Source organism: Bicyclus anynana, chromosome 14 (genome assembly GCF_947172395.1).
Source record: "Bicyclus anynana chromosome 14, ilBicAnyn1.1, whole genome shotgun sequence".
Classification (NCBI taxonomy): Eukaryota; Metazoa; Arthropoda; class Insecta; order Lepidoptera; family Nymphalidae; genus Bicyclus; species Bicyclus anynana.
This window is the reverse complement of record NC_069096.1, coordinates 7,928,757-7,952,275: the sequence shown is the minus strand read 5'-3', so window position 1 is coordinate 7,952,275 and position 23,519 is coordinate 7,928,757. Positions and strand designations below refer to the sequence as shown.

The following is a 23,519-nucleotide window of genomic DNA, read 5'->3' as shown; positions in this document are numbered from 1 at the left end:
GTTCACCAGTAGATCCGCCAGCAGCCGGCCCGCGCCGCTCGCCTCCAGCACCACGAGCGCGGGCGGCACACAGTACAACAACTCACCGTTCACCAGTAGGTGTGCAGTCTCAGACAGTCGCCCGCCAGGTCGGCGAGCAGCGCGCGCCCCCTGGGCAGCAGCGCAAGGCCGGCGACGCGGCGCGGCCGCTTGTCCGCCAGCTCGCTGGCCGCCAGCAGCCGGCCCGCGCCGCTCGCCTCCAGCACCACGAGCGCGGGCGGCACACAGTACAACAACTCACCGTTCACCAGTAGGTGTGCAGTCTCAGACAGTCGCCCGCCAGGTCGGCGAGCAGCGCGCGCCTCCTGGGCAGCAGCGCAAGGCCGGCGACGCGGCGCGGCCGCTTGTCCGCCAGCTCGCTGGCCGCCAGCAGCCGGCCCGCGCCGCTCGCCTCCAGCACCACGAGCGCGGGCGGCACACAGTACAACAACTCACCGTTCACCAGTAGGTGTGCAGTCTCAGACAGTCGCCCGCCAGGTCGGCGAGCAGCGCGCGCCTCCTGGGCAGCAGCGCAAGGCCGGCGACGCGGCGCGGCCGCTTGTCCGCCAGCTCGCTGGCCGCCAGCAGCCGGCCCGCGCCGCTCGCCTCCAGCACCACGAGCGCGGGGCGGCCGCGCACGGAGCGCGCGCACACGATGTGCCAGCCCTCCTCGGTGTGCTCCACCGCTATGCCGCCGTACCCGCCGCGCCCTGACAATCATTTATAAAATTCATTTATCTACACTAATATTATAGAAAAAAAGATTTGTATTTTTGTAGGTAACGAATCTAAACGGGGCTCTAAGGAAGGTCTATGCTGTGTAACGAATAAAATCAAAAACTATAGAACTGATTTGAAAAATTTTAGCTTTTTATTAGTGCTACTACTGTCCAATTTCGAGAAAGAGGTGAACCGTCGAATCCAACTCGGCTAGGCTGAATTGGGGAAACTTCGCGACATCTTTTCGTCCGAAATTCCTCAGTGCTTGAAGACAAAAGTCTTCGAACTATGTTAGGAGTATCTCTGCGTGATCGAATCAGAAATGAGGAGATCCGCAGCAGAACCAAAGTCACCGACATAGCTCAACGAGTTGCGAAGCTGAAGTGGCAATGGGCGGGGCACATAGTTCGAAGAGCCGATGGACGTTGGGGTCCCAAAGTGCTGGAATGGCGACCCCGCACTAGTAAGCGCAGTGTTAGCCGACCCCCTCCCCCCCAGGTGGACTGACGACATCAAGCGAGTCGCAGGGATTCGCTGGATGCAGGTGGCTCAGTATCGTGATGTTTGGAAGTCCCTACAAAAGGCCTATGTCCTGCAGTGGACGTCCATCGGCTGATATGATGATGATGATGATGATGATGATGATGATTAGTGCTACATTATTATCAATAACAGAGGCTATATTGTATCCACGTATTCCCACATGAATCAGATCTAAGCGGGTGAAACCGCAAAATTGTTTCAAAAAAGACCTAAAACCTGTTTAAAAAACAATAAAACTATATTCGTAATAACGTAGGCTTAGTTTACACGCATTTTTGAAAAGCCAATCAAGTTTGTCTGTCTGAGTAAGTCTATTAAAAAGAATCGCCATAACAGATTTGGAAAAAAAATTCGAAGAGAGGCAAAAGCATGAATCCTACCTTTAGGTATCGGTGCGAGTGTGGTCTGCAGATTTCCCTCCGCGTCGTACACTCTGACGGCCACGTCGGCAACCACTAGCATGTCTTCAGTCAGCGCCAAACCGCCAACCAGACCCAAATCACCGTTGCCAACCTACAAATTATAACAAATAATGAAATCCAATTCAGTGGTAAATCGTTAACAATTCCTCAAGTATGGGTGGTGTTACATAAACATGTCATTATAAGAAGGAGGATGACAGTGATATTAGAAATAAGAGGTTGTTTATTATCTTGGGTTCAGTTCTTTGTTGAGCAACGTGAACTCCGTCACGCTGCTAGTCGCGTTATTGTATATGTGCGGTAATGTTTTGTGGTGTGATTGTTCGAAAATCGTTTAGTGTGTGGAGAACATGACGGTAAGATTGTTAATGCATGATTGGTACCTTTAAACCTACACATAAGGTCACAAATTCTGGGACCCGCTCGAGATGTTTCCTCTACCACAAAAGTACCATCATTTAATGGTAAAGTTCGTGTCCCCGTTACCCGCCGCGTTATGGGTAAACAATTGACTCTCTTGGTTTGATGGTTCAACAATTATATTAATTAGTTCGATAAGAGCTGTGATAATACCCCAGTGGATATGACCTCTGCTTTTGATTCAGGGGTATACGTTCGAATCTGGTCTGGGGCATGCACATCCCAACTTTTCAGTTATGTGCATTTTAAGAACTTAAATATCACAGGTCTCAAACGGTAAAGTAAAATATTCGTGGGGAAACCTGCATACCTGAGAATTTAATTAATTTTCTACGTGTATTAAGTCTGCCAATCCGCATTGGGCCAGCGTGGTGGACTATTAACCTAACCCCTCGTCCTGAGAGGAGACCCGTGCTTAACTATAAGCCGATTATGGGTTGTTAACTCAGACCAATTACCATAGGACCTGCCTCATTGGAGTTACCCGTCAAAAGTAGGTACATGATCACGATCTAACGTATTTGTACGATACAAGTCCAAAGGTAATTGATCTGAGGTTGTTAACTTCGACCATTAATAACAGGACCTGCCTAGCTAACCGTTACCCCTCTGGCAAAGATCAAAAATCAATGATCTAACGCGTTTATAAAAACTGTTGCTATATAATCGATGTTTCATTGTTGTAATTGTTTTCGTCGTCTAAAGAGCTCTCTAAAAATGTCGGTTTGTGTTGTTGGATGGCATAAACAAGGCCAAAAACTTGTAAAAGATGGAGTAAAGTTTCATTTGTAAGTATTTCTACCTTAATTTTATCAAATTTGTAATAAAAATAATTTCTAAAAAGAATCGATTCTTTCGACGAAACAGCAAAAATCGATCAAGTAATCGAATATTCAATGTTTAAATTATGTGGATAGTCTCAGCGATGTGTTTGTTAGTCTGTGTTAAAATTAAGGTTTCTTTCTTCGGTTTTCTTGCTTCTTCTTGATTCTATTTTTGAATATATGAATGATGTTGCAGAATTTGATATGTAAGTTTTAAGAGTCCGTCGTTGATGAGGTCTGTTCCTAATGTGTGTGACGTTTTATATGAAATGACGTCTGTCACTTTGTTTTCTTGTCTATTTATTTTGACATGTTATAAAATGACGTTTTACGTCATTGTACTTTTACTCAGAGGATAAAATGATAATAATGAGGTTATTGTGGTCGAGTATTTTATCCTCTGAATTTTATTTGTTGTTTCACAACAAAATATTTTGGAAGTGTGAGTTTACCTCGTCCCCTTCAATAAACGACTTTTTTGTTGGTGAATTTGGGTGCGAAACAGGTCCATAGTCTAAATAGTCAAAGGTTGTTAATGACGATAATGAGTGCACTCGCCTCCCGCTCGATGTTGCCGTGCGTGTCGAACACGAACACGGTGCGCGCGCCGTTGTCGGCGACGGCGAGGCGGCGCGACGCCGCGTGCGCTGCCACGCACACCGGCTCCACCAGCCGCTCCGAGCGGATCGTGCGCACCGTCACGCCTTCGCTGTTTATCTACAAACATTCAATACAAACTAAGACCCGAGTTCACCGACTTTCATTTAATAATAATAATAAAATCCTTTACAGCTAAAAAAAAAAACAAATTAAAAAAAACAAGAAGAAATTTCAAACTAATACTAACAGAGCTTACAAACTACTTAAATTGCAAAGCTCCTCTGTCTGTACTTAGTATAATAATATAATAAAGAAATTCAGCTGAAAGGGACGCTGCCTCAGCTCGATACTACAGTTGAGAGCTGTAGTGCTGATTTTCAGGCATGACCCCAGGGTGAGCTCACGGACCGATCGGAAATACTTTTGCGGCGTCGCTAACAATTTTAACAATTAAATAATAAAATTATATAAAATAATATACGACTAGTAATAATAGGTACATATTAATCTTACATCACCAAGCTTAAAGAAAAGTTTAGGAGAAATAATAAATAGAGGGTGGGGGGGGGTTGGATACTAATAAAGAAAAAATGTATTGCAAAATATTGGTTTAATTTTTTTGTAGCTCTAAAAGATATACTTTAAATTAATTTTTTGAAAACATTTCAACGGCATTTACAGAACCGGCCGCGATCAAACATCCGCTAGATCCCTCCCCCCCCTTCGCCAGTGGCTTCCCACAAGCGGTTTTAACCTGGCGGGGACGCGTTTTGCCTCCTCTATCCCGGCCTACTGGCCTTAGGCCCATATACTTAGGCTATATGCCAACCCAATGACCCATTGCTGTTTTTACGGCTGAAACTGAAACCACGGCAGAGAGTTCAACACGAACCGTTAACCCCGCACCCTGACGGGTGCGTGTGAAGAGATGTAGGTCCGTCAAATATCAAAACGTAGCTTGAACAAGGATCGTTTTTTTCCTGTTCACCAGACGCTGCTTGTCGTTCTTACATCATTGTTTCTTGGCGGGCATTTTAGGCCCAGTTGGCGTGCAAATAATCACACTTCACACGAATATTATAAAGGCAAAAGTTTGTGTGTAAGTGTGAAAGTGTGTAAGTATGTTTGTTCCTCTTTTACGCTGCGGCTTCTGAAGCGATTTGGTTAAAATTTGGAATGGAAATAGATTTTACTCTGGATTAACACATAGGCTAGAATATTGGACACATATTATATACATTGTTTGGCTAGATTACACAACGATTCGCAAAAAATCATGTCATAAAATCATAATTTGTATTAAAAAACTACAGGCTATGCTAAGATTAGGTCATACCTCAGTGAGAGTCTTCGTCCTCCAGTTCACAACAACCACGCCCTCTGCTGTCACCGCTATACCCGTGCAGCTCCTACCCGCTAAGCCTAACACAAACATCACTGAATCAATCATAATTCTTATACTCATAATTAAATGGATCATATAAAGCTTTAAATGATAACAGGCAACCAAAGTCGGGTAATTTACACCATTTATGACTTCTACGTATGAAATCAGACATTTTGTCCATTCCCACGGTAACGGGGTTCTACATGGGCGACACTTGCTTTGGTTACAGGCATAGTAAATTTGCTAGTAATAATTAACACAGACGTCAAAATAATCTATTAGTAAGTTGGCCGAAGCAGCATGTGAAAAACAATCTTGCAGCCCCGTTAATCAATTCACCGCGTATTTAAAGAAAAACTATTTAGAATAGTTTTTACTACTCACCATCGTTCACGATGTGTGTCTTGAAAGCAAACGTCTCGTCGTCTAAAACTTTAACCCGAGAGTTTCCGGCGTCGAGAACGTATATTTCCCGACGTTTTGGACATCTGGAAATAAAAAAATAAATAAAATAAAAGCCACATACATGGGCGTAGCCAGGATTGAATTTAGGGGGGGGGGGCCTGGGCCGAAACCCGTTAATTCGCCTAACGAACCCGTTATTATTTTAAATTTCGAATCGAAACTGAAACCGTCGGTGGGACACTATATTGACAATTTCTATTTACAATACAGTTGAACGTCGAAAGCAGACGAAGCATTGAGATTGAAAAATAAGAAACGCGTATTGACATTGCGCTACGGCACCAGTAGCTTCCTTTCTCAACTCAAATCCCTCTCTGCTCCTATCGATGGAGCTCAAGTAACCGACGCCAGCGGCTCTGCTAGTTGGGCACTTAGACATTAAAAAGAAAGGACCTGCCTCGTAAACCATTACCCCTCTGTCAAAGATCAAGAATCAATGATCTAACGCGTTTATAAAACTGTTGCTATAGAATCGATGTTTCATTGCTGTAATCGTTTTCGTCGTGTAAAGAGCTCCCTAAAAATGCCGGTTTGTGTAGTAAAAGATGGAGTAACGTTGTGTGTAGTGTATGGACACAGAATATACTTAATGGTGTTAAATATTTCCGATGTGTGAGTTTACCTCGTCCCCCTCAAAAAACGACAGACTTTTTTGTTGGTGAATTTTTGTGCGAAACAGGTCCATTCTTTTTTAATGGTCTAAGAGTTGGGCAGCATTTTCCCCTTGCCTTTACCTCGCTACGCCCATGGCCATACAGCCCGGGGCCATGAGCTGGTAGCCATGACAGCTGCCTCACCATCGACTTTAGTTTGCGGCAGTCGCAATCAAAGAGTCGTTTTATTATAGTTACGTCGATGGACGAATGCAGTTGACGAATGCAGTTACGTGTACCGCAACTAGGCTGTGGTATTGTGAGCCTATTGTGATTATTGATACGATGGAGTGTACTGGGACTATATAACATATTGTAATAATACTGATAGTTCCACATAGTGGAAGCCGACGAGAACCATGATAATCCAGTGGATATTATCTCTGCTATTTAGGAGGGCGTATTCGAAACCGCTCCGGGGCATGGACGACAACTTTTCAGTTATGTATATTTAAGAAATTAATATCACATGATATTGTACCGTCTCAAACGGTGATGAAAAAACATCGTGAAAAACCTGCATACCTGAGAATTTTCTTAAATCTGTGTGTGAAGTCTGCCAATCCGCATTCGGACAGCCTGGTGGATTATTAGCCTAACGGCAAGTCTCGCGGTACCTGGCCACAGCCACGGGCTGGTTGAGCTGCTCCTTGCCCGAGCCGCGCGCGCCCCACACGCGCAGCGGCGCGGCGGCGGGCAGCACCTGCGCGCGCAGCGGCGAGTCGCGCACGCCGCGCGAGAACACCAGCACGCGCACGCTCACCGCACCTCCGCTCCACGGGCGCATTGAGATTCTATCAACGAACATTTCCCAAGCTTTTATATTCTATATACGAGGGGGAATCAAAAGTAACGGGAATTGGGCTGCTGCAGCGAGAGGAAATGGAGAAAATCATTGTTCGAAAAAAAATTCTTAATACAATAAATTCTAATCTTATTAAAACAATTAATAAATGTTTGTGTTTTCTAACAAAAATCAGGTTCGTTCGATCCGTAAAGAACACCTGTTCTGAGTTAGTATGCGAAGTTCTTTAGCTGTGTGCATCGGTTCGTGAAATAACCTTTTCTATTTTGGTGAAAAAGTTGTAGCTGTTTGTTGACAGTACCGCATGAATGTTATTTTCCTGCTGGAGACGCGGAAACTATTGTAACTATTGTAAGCTTAAGACTGTTTATAGGGATGCTGTTGTAAGTAAAACCAGAATTTACTGTGTGGCATCACGTTTAACAAATGAAGAAATCCTGTTCAGGACTTCAAGAGGTGATGAAAATGTCGATAAAATCAATAATTTCGTTTGTGAAAACAATTGTCGATCAACTTGTGAGATGTCTGGAATATCATCTAGTTCAATATCGAGGATAAAATACAAAGATTTTCACATGATAAGAGTCGTAGCCTCACCTTCTCCCGAAGAGCAAAGGGAGCATCAACTTCAACAGGCATGTTTTGGTGTCAAAATTGATTAAGTTACTAGTAATTATTAAATTATTAGTAATTATTAAATTATAATCAGTCACTATTCCTATTATTATTTTCTCTTTTAAATATTTATTTTCAAAATTTCAAAATCTCAAAAACTATAATTTTCTCATCTTAACTTAATGGATAAAAAAATGGTTTTTAAGCTTCAGGTATACCTATAAAGTCCGGAGTCGAGATCGGTGACAGTGCACGGCAGCGGTGCATCGTCTAGTGTGGCGGCGGCCGTGACGGGGTCTCCCCCCGTGCTGCGCGCTTCCCCGTGGTAGTCCACCGTGCGCAGCACTACCACCATCTCCAGCCCGCAGACGCACGCAGACTCTATGTGGAGTCAATAGACATATGTTACAAATAGTACCTGCTTCCCGCCTATTTCGTATAGATAAGTGTCGCCGCCTAGCGTATAGTAGCGTCATTTCATTTCATACTTTCATGACTTCCGGTTATTATAGTTAAATTTAATTAAGTAACAATGATTATCAATCCGAACAGTGGAGAGGTTATTATTAATTATTGATATAAATATAATTATTTATTTTACATGATATAAATTCATCATTACAGTTAATTCTATTTCCTCAATCTGGGTGGGTACTTTCGTCACCGATTTTGAGAATATATTTGGACAAACTGCCTTACCACGCTCAAGCTGTGAGCGCCTGCCATTGTTCGTTCGTGGGACGTCACGACTCACTGATTTCGATTCCCGTCTAATTCGAGACGGTCGCTTGTCAACGGTCAACTTCGGATGACTATAATATCTATACTTATAATAATATTGTAGCAGGTCCGATTCTGTACATTGAAGATATTTTGAAAATTAAATTTTTCATTATACATATAATCGACACTGAAGCTAAAAATATTTTTTTTCGATTTTCTTTATGTCTGTCTGTCCGTGTTTTTTTTGTTATTCGGGCATCACGCTGAAACTGTTGAATGAATTGAAATGAAACTTGGCACGGTTTAAGACCATAATACGTAGAAGGTTATAGGATACTTTTCATTGCGAAAATAAAATAAGAAGGGAGTGAAATAGGGGTACCATACTGAGAAGGTTATAGGATTTTTTTTTTATTACGTTATCAACCCATATATACGGCTCACTGCTGAGCTCGAGTCTCCTCTCAGAATGAGAGGGGTTAGGCCAATAGTCCACCACGCTGGCCCAATGCGGATTGGCAGACTTCACACACGCAGATAATTAAGAAATTCTCTGGTATGCAGGTTTCCTCACGATGTTTTCCTTCACCGTTTGAGGCACGTGATATTTAATTTCTTAAAATGCACACAACTGAAAAGTTGGAGGTACATGTCCCGGACCGGATTCGAACCTACGCCCTCCAGAATCGGAGGCAGAGGTCATATCCACTGGGCTATCACGGCTCTTTTTTATTGCAAAAATAAAAATAAGAGGGGGGTGAAATAGGAGTTGAAAGATTGTATGGAAAGTTATTTTTACAGTTTTAAAAATTTGTTTTAAATCATAAAAAAAATACGAAATATAATGTGATTAAAAAAAAATTAAAATTAAACCCCTAAAGTGGTGAAATAGGGCTTGAAAGTTTACATTGATTTCCACGCGGACGAAGTCGCAGGCGACCGCTAGTTAACATATACGCACCTAACTGCAAAGTACAGAGCCCGGGGAAGGTCGTACTGGTACGCACTCGCCCCAACTCCGCCAACGCGTCGGCGAACCTCTGTTGGGCGTCGTTGTGAGCGAAGTCTACCGCCAGGAAGGCGTTCTCTCTGGGCTCGGCGAGCGCGGCGGCGTCCCCCAGCCGAGCACCTAACGCTGCCGCGCGACTACTCACTTCTCTGACTTCTACTTGCTGTTGAAGACCAGAACATTCAGCCTCTACCTGCAAAAAGGATGAGTTTTTTTTTACAAACTTTCATTTGATTTCTTTTAGAATGTAGGTCAAATCTTACAAGCTAAATTAGAACCCCTTACTGACATACGATTTGACTCAAATACATATTTGGGTATACTCGATTATTCGATAACAATACAATAATATGTATAAATATCATGAAGCGGAATCTGTTGGTACATATGTATTATTATAAAAAGTATTATTTTTTTCATGTTTGAATACAAATTTATACCAATGACGAGTTACGTTACGGTTGCCTGCTATGATGTCAACTTAACGCCTAAATAAAAGATCTGAATCTACTCACAACAATGTAAACTACGCGAGGTAGGGTATATAATATAATTTTAACAAACCTTTGCTTTCTCAGCATCAATCAATTTCAACTGTTCCTCAAGCAGCTTCCGTTTATGCGTGGCCGCAGCCGCCGCGGCCGATTTCAGCTCGCTGTGGCGTTTGTCCAATGCAGCCTTTAATTCTGTAAAGTGTCTATCTATCGCTTCGTCGGCAGCCGACGCGGCCGCCTCCAATCTCCTCAACTCGCTCGCTACGGCTTCCCTGGCCGAGCCGAGCTTACTCAGGCACTCGTTGGCTCTATACAAAAGTATCTCAGACATTCTCTTTAAAGCTATCGAAAACGGCACCACTGTATGATCACAGGGCGTGTCACTGTGGGGCCCGTCGGCACAGTGTCTGCAGAACACGCAGTCGCAAGTCTCGCAGAAGAGCAACTCCCTGCCGGGGTGCGAACTGCACTGTGGTATCACCTCCCTCCTCTGTCTTGCCATTAAATCTAACAACTGGTTCACGAGAAAAGACGGCGGCAGTGCCGCTACTCCGCCGCGGGGTATGGTGATCAGTTCGCGGCATATGGGACATCTAAAACTACCCGCATCTCTCGTTTGCGAGGCAGCTATTCGAGTGAGACAGTGCAGGCAAACTGTATGTGAACACGGTAGAAGCTTCGGTGTGTGTTCACCTCCGTCGTAAGTGCCTGAAAAAGAAGAAAACAACAGTATAATATATGCGAACTACGACCTAAACCAATCTAAGTTACTTATACAGAGCCATAGATGATGATTTGATAAAACAGTAAGAATAATAATGAAATTCAGTATCAACTATTTTATGCAGACGGGAAAATCTATTTCAAACTCGGAGGTATTGTAATGATAATGTGCTGTGAATAATGGCAATGGATTCAATGTAGTGAGATAAGAAAACAGTGTACTAACATAAACAGGTGCCGCAAGTGAGGAAGCTTTCGTTAAAGTCCTCATAGTTGATGGAGACCGTCTCGACGAGCGTGGAACTCATGCTCGCCATCCCGACTCCCAGCCGTGAACTGTTCCATGACAACGAAAGGTAATATAAAGCTATTTCCACAAAGTAGAATATCACACGTAACTGTGTACGACCAAATGTTCTAACATTAACTAGTACATATTGTAAGCACAGTGTAATCAATGTTAAATATAAAACTTTAACAAGCATTTTATTACCACATGTTTACTATTACTTTTATAATTAATGATGTTTAAATTTTCGTTGACTTAAAACAACTGTGTGTTTTCACAAACTCCTTTGACTAATGATGTATTAATACAACACTCCGGTTTCAACGGAAATATGATTGTAAAAGGAAAATACTCACTATATTGGTAACGTAAAGCTAAATGTGATGTGTTTGTAAAATAAAGAACAAACATGATAAGTGAAGATGGGTGTGTAATTTAATATGCAGTAATTTCAAAATTAACTTATACTGTCAAAGAAAATTTTGTGCATTTTGTAAGTTTAGGTTGTTACATTTTTATAACCATTAATTTTGACAACATAAATACTAAATTATTAAAAATTATCTGAAAAACACCTTGAAGTAGAACAGGTAACATCTAAGCATAGCTCGCTGGTGATTGAATTAATACAGTATTCAAGCACAATATACTACAGAAGAAAACATATCCTTTATGAAAGCTTAATAGGTTATTGCCCTGTGACATGAAGTTCATCAACATTATCATATCAGCTGATGGATGTCCACAGCTGGACAATATACCATCTGTAGGGTAACATATACAAACCAAACTCAAACACAACTGCCCTGAGCTAACTGTAACAAGCTACTTAGGTATGTACAGAGTGTAATATTACTGTAAAAAAATATTCAGAATTTATTATGATGTGTGTGCTGCTATCATACAGTGTGCAAGTGCAACAGTGCAAAATTACTGTAAAAAAATATTTGGAATTTATTATTGTGTGTGTAATGAGCTGTGATAGCCCAGTGGATATGTCCTCTGCCTCCGATTCCGGAGGGTGTGGGTTTGAATCCGGTCCGGGGCATGCACCTCCAACTTTTCAGTTGTGTGCATTTAAAAAAAAAAAAAAATTTAATATCACGTGTCTCAATCGGTGAAGGAAAACATCGTGAGGAAACCTGCATACCAGAGAATTATCTTAATTCTCTGCATGTGTGAAGTCTGCCAATCCGCATTGGGCCAGCGTGGTGGACTATTGGCCTAACCCCTCTCATTCTGAGAGGAGACTCGAGCTCAGCAGTGAGCCGAATATGGGTTGATGACGTATTGTGTGTGTGCTGCTACCACACAGTGTGCAAGTGCATTTAGACATTTAGTAAAGATTCTACAAATCAGATGATGATATCATAATTTATCAGTTGGTACTACTACATGGTTACTAATGCTTTCAATTGCACTCAACCAGTCTAATGGCTTCATCGTAATTTTCAGAAATATTACATTTGAAGCACAATTTTGTTGATAAAATATAATTAAACCAAAGATTATATTTAATATTTATTATTTACAAGGGAACACAGTCAAGCTTCGCTTTGACTTATGTGCAATCTCTACGCTTACCCTACCCCTACCCTACCCTTACCCTGCTCCTACCCTACCCTACCCCTACCCTACCCTTACCCTGCTCCTACTCTACCCTACCCCTACCCTACACTCACACTTATGATATATAATTGACTCTTAAAGTTTTATATGGGAATAATAAAAGTGTTGTTTTTATGGTTTTTCTGGCAATTATATTTTATTTTTCTCACCTTTTAAACCTTCCCTATACCTCAACGAACATTTCAAGACCAAGATAAGATAAATTTGTGCAGCCGTTCTCGAGTTTTAGCGAGACTAACAAACAGCAATTCATTTATATATATATTTATATATACAACGTGTCCCAAAATTCAACGATAAGCGGGCGCCAAAAGATTGACCTGCTCATGAGCACTTAAGGAAAAATAATAAAAAAAATATACCTAAATTTTTTTTTTAGTTACAAAATAAATTTTAAAATTCTTTGAAAATTTACACCTTGTATGATATTTTGAACTATCGCAGCTACAATTTCTTAAATATGCTTAAGATTTTTTTTGTATCGGAACCTAAGTAGTACTACTATTCACCACAACTCTTAAAAACACCACAATGCCCGCAGTTTTTACACAAAAAAAAATCAAAATATTTTTTTTCCCTCAAATTTTTAAAGATTTTTACTTTCAGTCTACTTTGACTCATGGTCTTGCAAAAAAAAGTATGAACACCGCTATGGCAAGTTATTTTCAAAGTTGACGCAACTAATCAAGATTTCAAAATAGTATAATACCCTAGGATAACTAGTCACAAAAAAAAATATGCGTACCATTTGTAAACAAGAACCAAATTTCTTAATTGTTCTTGTTGTTAGTAATAAATTTTACTATGTTCCAAAAATGTGTTTGTTATTTTAATTACACAACATTAAAGTAAATGTTCGAATTGTTTTCCACCGGCATTAATACAGGCACGACATCGCCTTAAAAACGACCGTTTTATTTTTCGCGCATATCTTCTAGCATTGATATGTGCCGCAGCCTGAGTGATTTTTTGCCGAAGCTCGTCCAATGTCGTAATCGGTTTTGCGTAGATCCTGTCTTTGAGACAACCCCAATAAAAGAAATCCAGGGGGTTTAGGTCGGGTGATCGGGGTGGCCATAGGATAGGACCAAGTCGCCCGGTCCAACGCCCCGGATACTCGTGGTCTAGGTATTGTCTCACAGGACGAGCGTAGTGAGCTGGGCAACCATCATTTTGATACCACATATTTTGAAGGTCGCTTAGGGGGACGTCTTCTAGTAATTCTTGCAAATCATTTTGTAAAAAGTTCAAATAACTGTCCCCATCTAAGTTTCCTTGTAATTCAAAAGGCCCAATCACTTTTCCATTTAAAATGCCCGTCCATAAGTTGACCTTAAATTGATATTGGGATTTGTCTTCTCTCATCAGGTGCGGATTCTCATTGCTCCAGCTGTGTAGGTTGTGAAGATTTAAATAGCCATCTTTCTTGCAGGTTGTTTCATCCGACCATAGTACTTTATCCAAGAACTGAGGATCTTCCCGATGCTTTTGAAGCATCACTCGGCAAAATGCGATCCGCAGTGGATAGTCCCGTGATAGTAACGTTTGTACACGTCTGTAATGATATGGGTGTAGCCGATGACGTTTTAGTATTCGATGTGCTGAACTTTTTGGGATTCCCGTAGCTGCTTCTATGGCACGCACTGAGGTAGTTGAATCAATGTTTATTTCATTGAGAACTTCTTCATCGCATTCCGATCTAGGTCTTCCAGCGTTTCTTCTAGCTGACGGCAAACGACCCTCCGAAAACGCTTGATGCACATTCATAAATACCCGATAATCTGGATATCTTTGAGCGTTTGGGTACCTTTCTCGATACAATCTGCTAGCAGCGTTAGCATTGCACCGACATTCTCCATAAATGAGATGCATGTTAGCGTATTCCATCGGCGTGTATGGTTGCGGCATGATAACGCTAAACAGTCCAAAATACACCAAAAGTCCAATTCACAAAACACAGGCACAGTCCAAAATAATGCCAGGTCAGTTCAGTTTGCAGATCACTTAAGTCCAGTCCAAAATGCAAAGCCAAAAGTCGTTAGTACGAGAGCCACGTCAATTGAATACGGAAAGTTGCGCAGTAAACAAAGGAGCAGAGCGTACTGACTTGCTGGGAACAGGATTTTCTTTACCTGCATCATTGTCATTCAACAAAGAACATCTGTCTATCCCTCTCTAACGTATACTTATCGCTATCTTTCTCTCTCTCTCTCTCTCTCTTATTTTTAAATGTTATCGTTCGTTCCATTAAAATTCTAGGAAATTGCAACGTATGACTCACATCATTTTGTGCATAAAGTAAAAGTGATTTCTAGGAGCAAAAACATTTTAGAAATTTAGTTCTTGTTTACAAATGGTACGCATATTTTTTTTTTGCGACTAGTTATCCTAGGGTATTATACTATTTTGAAATCTTGATTAGTTGCGTCAACTTTGAAAATAACTTGCCATAGCGGTGTTCATACTTTTTTTTGCAAGACCATGAGTCAAAGTAGACTGAAAGTAAAAATCTTTAAAAATTTGAGGGAAAAAAAATATTTTGATATTTTTTTGTGTAAAAACTGCGGGCATTGTGGTGTTTTTAAGAGTTGTGGTGAATAGTAGTACTACTTAGGTTCCGATACAAAAAAAATCTTAAGCATATTTAAGAAATTGTAGCTGCGGTAGTTCAAAATATCATACAAGGTGTAAATTTTCAAAGAATTTTAAAATTTATTTTGTAACTAAAAAAAAAATTTAGGTATATTTTTTTTATTATTTTTCCTTAAGTGCTCATGAGCAGGTCAATCTGTTGGCGCCCGCTTATCGTTGAATTTTGGGACACGTTGTATATTCATGAGCTACCAGACAGACATCTAAAAAACCATTTTAATAAACCTACTAAAAATTTGACTGGCAATTTGAGACTTAAAGTATGCTGGCAACTCTGTAAAATTCAGTTTTCCACAACATACAGAGTAACATAAATTTCTCCAGGTTAAAAAGCCCATCTCTATCACAAATTTCTGGAAAATTGGTTTAGTACTTGTGGGATGGAGTAAGAGCCATACACATAAGTACTGACACCTTTATAATAGTGATTTTTAATAAAACACTATCAGTACAATATGGAAAATTCCTTCTCCAATTCTGATTTGTAATGAGAAGTGAGGGTAGACAATGCATTTTTGAACCTATGAAGTGCCTTGTGCACTTGAAACAAATGAAACAGGAGAATATTTCAGCATAATTAATGTAACCAGTTTACAGTGCACAAAAGATAATGTGCATGAGCTGGTACCTAATTTGTGATTCACCAATCATGTCAGTTTGCTCTTGATTTATTTCATTGGCTTCAATTGAATGATGTTTGTCAGAAATATTGTGAATCCTGTGTCTATCAAATTGTATGAAAAAATAAATAACAATTTTCTTTTTTAAAATCATATTTTAATTAATGCAATAGTGATTTTTGTATTGAATAATCAATTCAATAAATGGTTAAGTATAGTGTAGTTTAGAACTTTGTCACTAGATTTAGACTTCCCTTCTCCGCTCATGTTGTTCTCTCTGCCCAGCCAAATTTGGTATGATCCTTTTTCTACTCTCTCTGCCCAGCCAAATTTGGTATGATCCTAATCTTTTGATTTAGTATGAGAGCAGCTTTAGATACCAATTTTAATATAAAAGCTACTGCTGTCATATCTGTCACAGAAAGATTTTGCTTGTATTCCTTTTGCACTCACTTTTACAGCATATGCAATTTTTTAAATTAAAATTTATCCTTTGCCGTTAGTATGGGAATAAAAAAAATGTATGCAATCAATTAATATTACTAGCTTTAAATTAAGGTATAAACTCAGTTGTTATTTTCTATTTCTAGTAATTGTTTTTTAGTTAATAGTTAAAAATATTTGTTACACAATTTTTAGTCATACAATAGGTATATTTTTAAACACAGAAAAGTTATAATATTAAATTGACAAGTTGTCATAATTTTTTATTTTTGACTATATCTAGTAAACTGTTCTAGGAAAGGATAATAGCTGAGATAAAAATGCAATTGAATTAATTATCATAGGCATTTGTTGTTGTTCTACTTGTTTTCCATGAAATGCAATTTATGGTGAACAATGGAATATGTTTAATTACTCCTTTGCAATTACAACAATGTATTGTTTTCTATATTACTGTATGATAATTAATATCATCAGATGGTTTAATGGAATATTCAATACTTATTAAAAAAAAATTATGACTTATACATTTTTAAAGCTAGACTTACTTTTTAAACTAGTTTTCAAATAAAACTGTTCAATTATAAAATTAAATTAGTCAATATAATTTAAAATATTTACATTCAAGATATTGCATTAAGTATTGTATTTTACTTTCAAAACACATCTAAAAAAATTGTTACTAATTAATTGTTAGTTTAATAACAAAAGTAGTTAAACTGGCAGTAATAGAACATTAGAACTAATAAGCATTTAAAAACATTTCCGTGAGTAAAGCATAGTTAAAATAAATGAAGAACAGAGCGAAAAGATGGTAAGATTAACGAAAAATACTTACAGGAAAGAACAACAATACATGGACGTAAATTCCAGGCACACTTTTGTAAATTTATCTCATGATTTAACTGTCGGAAGCTCACCTTAAGCCGCGATCTTTTTAAATATCGAACGTTTACAAGCGGAGCAGTAAACACATAACTCTTTTACCACGTTAGCATTAGTGAACGAAATGTGTAACTTTATGCCGATTGCTGAATCACTAGTGTACGCGCGATATTATTATAGGATCCAGTTAAAATAAAATCTCTACAACGTACAGAACAATATACGTATAGTTGAATGGTCTTTCGTAATCGATCGATAATATAGAAAAACTATTTCCATGACAAAGAAAGATAGTTCACATTAGCTCTCTACGTCTATTTAACATAACAGAAAAGTATGCTTTATATCACTGGATGTAAATGGAGTCTATACTACAAAATTTCAACAAATTTAGATACATTAGCATTGGTTTTGTTTCCAAATATTTATCAAAACTATTTTTGTGTCAACCAAAACCATTTACTCTCTCTCCTCCAAAACGTCAATGTCAAATTTCACAAGCATGTGAAAGTGTCAAAAAAACTAATGTCAAACAGGTTAAACAGATTAAATAATGTTTTTGTGTATGGCAAGTGAATTTACAAAATGAATATCGATGTTTCGTTGAATATTGTACATTATTTACAATGGCTTAAGGTTGGAAAAGAAAAGAACAATTTCGGTAATATTTTTATTACAAATAATGTATTAAAATAACGTTAATCGAATTAAATCAGATCATCAGCAGTAATAATATTACATAATAATCATTATAACACAAGCAACTCATATTGATAAGATTCATTCCTGATTCATTCACATACTTAGTAACGACCAAGGTCATTCTCATAGACGGAACAAAACTATTTTCGTAATTCGGCTTTACTGTACCTACTTTGTGTGATTTTGATTTGTGCTGAATGTGTTTATATACAATGGGTAAATTTTTGATGAAACGTCTCCCTATTGAACTAGAGAGGTCAATAATTATTCATAATGTCATGCGGTATGTTTTGTTTAGCTCTAATAACATTTTAACTTAAAAATAATGCGTTAGGTAGGCACCTACCTACACAGAACTTTTATCTTTAGAATTTAATTCCATGCTCGATCTATTAAACTTATATACCTACCTAACTATCTATCCAATTTGTATCTTACTTCCTTGTTATTCCATAAATACTTAATGTCCCATAATCAAGTAGGTATTTAAAGCTAGGCTCAGACTAAATACATAAGGACTAGTATCGCACCCAAATTCACAAACAAAATTTTCTGCCATTTTCTAAGGAAAACGAGCTTAGATTTCATACATATCTTATACTAAACTAGCAGTGTTTGTTAGTTTTTTACACCATTTAACTACACAAAAAGGTATTTTTACGAAGGTTTTTAACTGACGGACATGATTGTAAACTATGAAACATCGATTCTATAGAGACAGTGTTTATAATCGCATAAGATCGTTGATCATATACTTTGATAGAAAAATAATGTCTTGCGAGGCAGGTCTTTATCTAATTAGTCTGAGGTTTTATATTCTGTGGTTGGTAGAGTAAATGTACCTACACCGTTTGCCTATACCTACTGAGCAACTTCTACCACACCTACTACCTACATTTATACCTACAGTGAAAGTTCGTTTATCCAGATCTCTATTATACGGATTCACTTCACGATAATCCTCAAATAGCTGTCTTGTGAGCAACTGCAGTGTGCACCGACAGGCGACACGTCGAGTCATTTACTTTCGTTCATGCCCTACGTTTTGTTGTGAGACACATCAATCGAACCCCCCGGTGACGCCGTAGTGGTCCCATATGGAGTTCCATAGGCACTTACTCAACACGAAAAAAAACATCTAGGTATTTGCAGTCACGCAGTTCACGAGTTTCCATAATTCCATTCCAATGGCAAAGCGTAAGAAAGTGAGAATACTATCGTTAAATTCGTTAAAAAAAAAAAAGAAGAAACCGGTCCTGAGTTAGCTGATACGTATGGTGTGGGTACTTACAATAGGTATTGGTAAACTTGGCATCCTTGATAAAGTAAAGCGGTACCTGCTTCACACCAGAACAACTTCTATCTTTTTAACAAGCTCAAATTCGGTCGTGTATGCTCTCACTTGTGGGATGGTTCCGCCAAATATCAGCTTGCTGCTTTGGTTTAAACATGCTAGAAGGCATAGAACACCGCCGAAAGGTTGCCTGTCTATCGGTGTCCTTCAAAATATATTTCGGGGAGTGCGCTCAGGAACTGTTCGATCTCTAGCCACCGTCGCCGTTCTAACACAGGACTGCTAGGCATCTGCACCGCTACGTCTTCAATATTCCTCGGACGCGTTTTATGAGGTTTGGTTCCTCTTTCCTTAAACGCACTGCAATGATGTGTAATAATGCTCTTTTTTTACAAGTTAGCTCTTGATTGCAATCTCACCTGATGAATGGCAAACGCTAAACGCTAAATCGCTTGGCAGTACGTTTTTGTCGGTAAGGTGGTAACTAGCCACAGCCAAAGCCTTTCGCCTTCCTACAATATGGGTAACTTCGAGTCAAGAGTGAATAGGCATCTTCTAGGCAAGCGAGTTCTACCATAGGCTGCATCATCGCTTGCTTACCATCAGGCGTGATTAAGCTAAGCGCTTGCTTAGACAAAATAAACAAAAAAAAACGATAGATAGAGAGTAGACTCAATCTTAAAATACCTTTGCAATTTAGTTAAAGTGGACAACACACAAAAAAGTAATGAAGAAACCGATAAATTTTTGGTTTTTACAAAAACGACCACATGGGCAATCGATATCTCACTCTTTGCTCTATCAAAAAGCATTAGGTACAGATAAAATAAAGAAATGGCTGTTCATTTAAGTTGGTTTACGGCAAGTAACGGTTGTACAGATTAAAATGTCGTCATGTGCGGATTGGAAATGCAAGGTGAAAATAGGTCAAGTGATGTGCAAAATATTTTAAAGATCGATTGAAAAGAGTTAGTTACTTAAAGTTTGAATACTTGTATTGTTTTTAGAGCTGATGTTAGTGGAAAAGCCTTCAGCTTTTCGGAAAAATGAAAAAGAAGTAAAAGAGTCGGTAATTGACATCTAACACGGACGCATTTCAAGCTCTATATAGAAACAGTTTTAAAATGGTACGAAAAAAAATCGAAGTGTAATGAGAAAGTTTACTACCATTAAATTTTTTTTTATTTGTTTAATAGTTTTTAGCATTGTGTCCTAGTTTTCCTTCATTCTTGATTATCCAAATGCCATTATACAACAAATAGTTCGGTTACACGAATCTCCACTGTAGCCTTTACTCAGGGTTTCGCATAGATTTAAGGTTCGGTACGGAGGGGTTTCGTAAGTACCTACCTAAGCGTAGATTTGATTTTAAAACTTTAAATTTATAGAATTAAGTAGGCACTTATGATAAATAAGATTGAGAAAAATACGTATTTCTTAGTGAACCAGTTTTAATTTAATGCCGTCTATTATCCGGCCCTTCGAGCCGGATTAAATAATATCTGTCGCAGACAAATCTATCTGTAACAATATATCAGAATATTTTATTTTTTAGATATTCGTCGTCATCAAGCAAGCCTTTTGAATCTATACCTGGTCTATCGTCCTTGCCCATCATAGGCCCCATTCATCATTTTATTCCAGGAATTGGTAAGCTACAAAAAAATATTAATATTTAGCTAATAACAGCTTTGTTAAAACAACTTTTTGTTGTTACTTATTAAATAAGACTAATTTCAGGCTCAGTGGGACTTCGTGCGAGTTTTTTCGAGCTATCGAAAGTTTTGTTTGAGAAATATGGATCAATAGTTAAATTAGATGGTTTATTAGCAAGAGCATCTATGGTTATTTTGTATGAACCTGACCATTTTGAACAGGTAGGTCAGATGATTTAATTTGTGTGTTTTTTATTTACTTATAATATTTTACATTCTTTAATATTTTTTCCAGATTTATAGGTCCGAAGATTCAGTAGCACCATCCCGACCTGGATTTGACACATTAGTATATTACAGAACAAAATTAAGAAAGTCCACTTATGACGGTGTTTATGGATTAACCACTGCGTAAGTTATTCAATGTAGGTAATATGAAAATAGAAAGAATATAAATTGTAAGAAAAGGGTAGTCTAAGTCAGAGTAGTCTGAACGGGACGACGCTCGGTTATTGTCGGGATAATTCGGTCGGCTCGTGTTGTCTCATGCCAACGGTAGGTGTTCCGTGAAGAGGGGGGTTTAGTCCAAAGGGGTCCCCTTAAACCTGCACCCAGTCACAAGCTTCTAGGACTGCTCAAGGTTTTTTCTCGGCCATTCTAGAATATAGGATTTATTTTGGTTACATTTTGATTTAATTAAGTTGTCCTGACACACATTGTGAATTTAACCCTTGTTCAACATTGGTGTTTTTTTTATTTTTAAATTAATAAAAAATTCGCATTTTAGGGAAGGTATGCAATGGCGTGATTTTCGAACTAAAGTAAACCCAGCGTTATTGAAGCCTAAATTAGTTAAACTTTATACTCCAGTTTTAGAGGAAATCGCTAAGGATATGGTTGCAAGGTAATTTTTTATAGTAGAATAAGTTTAAAAAATATAGTAGGAATATTGCTAAATGAAAAGTGTGCATTAAATGTGTTATCTTTTATAGATCTGTTAATATGTTTTGAACTATTGACATTATTTTTGACTACAGGCTGACCATGCTCAAAAATGACACTTATTTGCAAGAAAACCTGGATTTGGAAATTACGAAATGGTCATTAGAATCCATCGCTGTCATTGGCCTAGGGTCTAGACTTGGCTGCTTGGAGGACAACCTTTCAGAAGACCACCCAGCGCGCATTCTCATAAAATGTTCTCAAGACATTATAAATCTTTCTTGGAAATTAGAATTCTTTCCGAGTTTATGGAAATATTATCCTACATCGAATTACAAGAAAATAATCAAAACTTTTGATTTACAATGGGAGTAAGTATTTGATGTTAGCGATTAGAATGGGGAATTACAAACTGCAATGTAACAAAATATAATAATTATTATATTTATTTGCAGCACAAGTGCTAAATTTATCGAAGAAGCTAGAAGAATAATAAATGGAAGAGAACATAATATTCCAGAAGAAGATAAAAGTATAATTGAGAAGTTATTAGATATTGATGATAGAGTTGCTACGATGATGGCAAACGAGATGCTATTAGCGGGAATTGATACGGTTATTAAAGCTTTCTTATTTTTACGGTAAACTATGTAAATTTTACAAAAAATTACAGCTATAATTGTTACATTTATTTTCAGGTTGCTTTCACAACGGTCGCTCTTTTATACAATTTGGCGACAAACCCAAAAGTCCAGGATAAATTGCGAGAAGAAATACGATTACCAGAACCAAAAAACCGATATCTAAAAGCCTGTCTTAAAGAATCGCTGAGATTGTACCCGGTGATACCGGCGAATTTGCGCAGAACTACAAAAGATCACTTTGTTGCCGGATATCATATACCTAAAGGTGTAAGGATTCCTTTGATGATTTCTCTATCTATTTTTGTGGACTTGTATACAATGTTCTGTAAAAGTTTTCTTCATTTAGGTATCTTTATCTACTGTTACTATTACAGGTAGATGTGATAGCACCAAATGAGTTTCTATCAAGAATGGACAAAAACTATCCTCGGGCTTCGGAATTTATTCCAGAAAGATGGTTGGTGGAAAAGTCAGATCCTATATATTATGGAAACTGTCATCCGATGGTCACATTACCGTTTGGATTTGGCGTACGATCTTGCATCGGAAGACGAATTGCCGAGTTGGAGATCGAAGTTTTTATAAAAAGACTTTTGAATGACGTTAAAGTTACTTGGGAGGGTCCACCTGTGCAAGTGATTTCCAGAGTTATGAACTCATTTAAGAAACCATATTATTTTAAATTTGAGACTGCCCATTAAGAAGGCTTATTACAAATCAGACAATACTACATATGTGTATATCCTCTCTTACCAGCTATCAAGCGCAAATCAGTAGGCCTAAGATGCGACCAAATGACGTATCTCGTAAAGGGTTATAGACCCATAGCCGTGCAACCGGAAATATCGCTATTTTTTTTGTTGCGTTGGGACAAAATAGATGGGAATAGGGCCAGTCCGCCGCCATTGGTAGACATTTTGTCTATTTCCCTTCATGTGTTATGTTTTTGGTCGTACTAGGCATACTGGAGGACTACGATGCGCGCCTTAACATATCTCGTGAATAGAACATATGGTCGATCAATAGTGGCCAAACCGGAAATATCGCTCTCTCTATCGTCCTATCGCAATGAAAGAGATTGAGATATTCCTTATTCAGAGCTATTAATGTAATTTTGTCTTCAAGAGATATTTTGTGTCGCCTACTGTGCGTATTACAGTCACTTTAGACTCTTATTTTAAGATTTTTATAGTATCTTATACTTTTTAAAATGTAATAATTTCATTTACCACTTACATTTAAGTTAAGAAATTGTAAAGCTTAAAGATTAAATAGTTAATAAATATCAATACATTATGCTGATTTTTAAAATTATCTCGAGTTGTAGTTTTATATTCAAAAA

General features: G+C 38.4%; 2 protein-coding genes across 4 annotated transcripts in view; one reads left to right on the top strand and one right to left on the bottom strand.

Annotated features, from left to right (window-relative positions):
- LOC112044439 (tripartite motif-containing protein 2) overlaps window positions 1-17,423 on the bottom strand; it is a 25,616-nt gene extending 8,193 nt beyond the window's left edge. The window contains exons 1-11 of the mRNA XM_052885491.1: window positions 16,894-17,423; window positions 10,648-10,757; window positions 9,769-10,406; window positions 9,157-9,397; window positions 7,691-7,853; window positions 6,670-6,846; window positions 5,319-5,422; window positions 4,884-4,969; window positions 3,506-3,664; window positions 1,662-1,794; window positions 281-728 (exon numbers count right to left, since the gene is read on the bottom strand). Of these exons, the coding sequence (XP_052741451.1) occupies window positions 478-728; window positions 1,662-1,794; window positions 3,506-3,664; window positions 4,884-4,969; window positions 5,319-5,422; window positions 6,670-6,846; window positions 7,691-7,853; window positions 9,157-9,397; window positions 9,769-10,406; window positions 10,648-10,757; window positions 16,894-16,913 (2,082 nt within the window). The 5' untranslated portion in view covers window positions 16,914-17,423 and the 3' untranslated portion in view covers window positions 281-477. The remainder of the gene's footprint in view (window positions 1-280; window positions 729-1,661; window positions 1,795-3,505; window positions 3,665-4,883; window positions 4,970-5,318; window positions 5,423-6,669; window positions 6,847-7,690; window positions 7,854-9,156; window positions 9,398-9,768; window positions 10,407-10,647; window positions 10,758-16,893) is intronic.
- LOC112044440 (cytochrome P450 CYP12A2) lies at window positions 11,185-23,519 on the top strand. 3 transcript variants are annotated; one of them, XM_052885492.1, is made up of 9 exons: window positions 11,185-11,203; window positions 20,492-20,586; window positions 20,677-20,813; window positions 20,887-21,002; window positions 21,379-21,495; window positions 21,629-21,904; window positions 21,989-22,148; window positions 22,232-22,444; window positions 22,552-23,511. In XM_052885492.1, exons 3-9 carry the CDS (start codon window positions 20,778-20,780, stop codon window positions 22,876-22,878), a joined length of 1,245 nt encoding a protein of 414 aa, XP_052741452.1. In that variant the 5' UTR covers window positions 11,185-11,203; window positions 20,492-20,586; window positions 20,677-20,777; the 3' UTR covers window positions 22,879-23,511. The 3 variants fall into 3 exon arrangements, with proteins under 3 accessions (XP_052741452.1, XP_052741453.1, XP_023936054.2); XM_052885493.1 differs by lacking the exon at window positions 11,185-11,203 and adding an exon at window positions 15,587-15,905; XM_024080286.2 differs by lacking the exon at window positions 11,185-11,203 and adding an exon at window positions 17,560-17,925 and having other exon boundaries at window positions 22,552-23,519.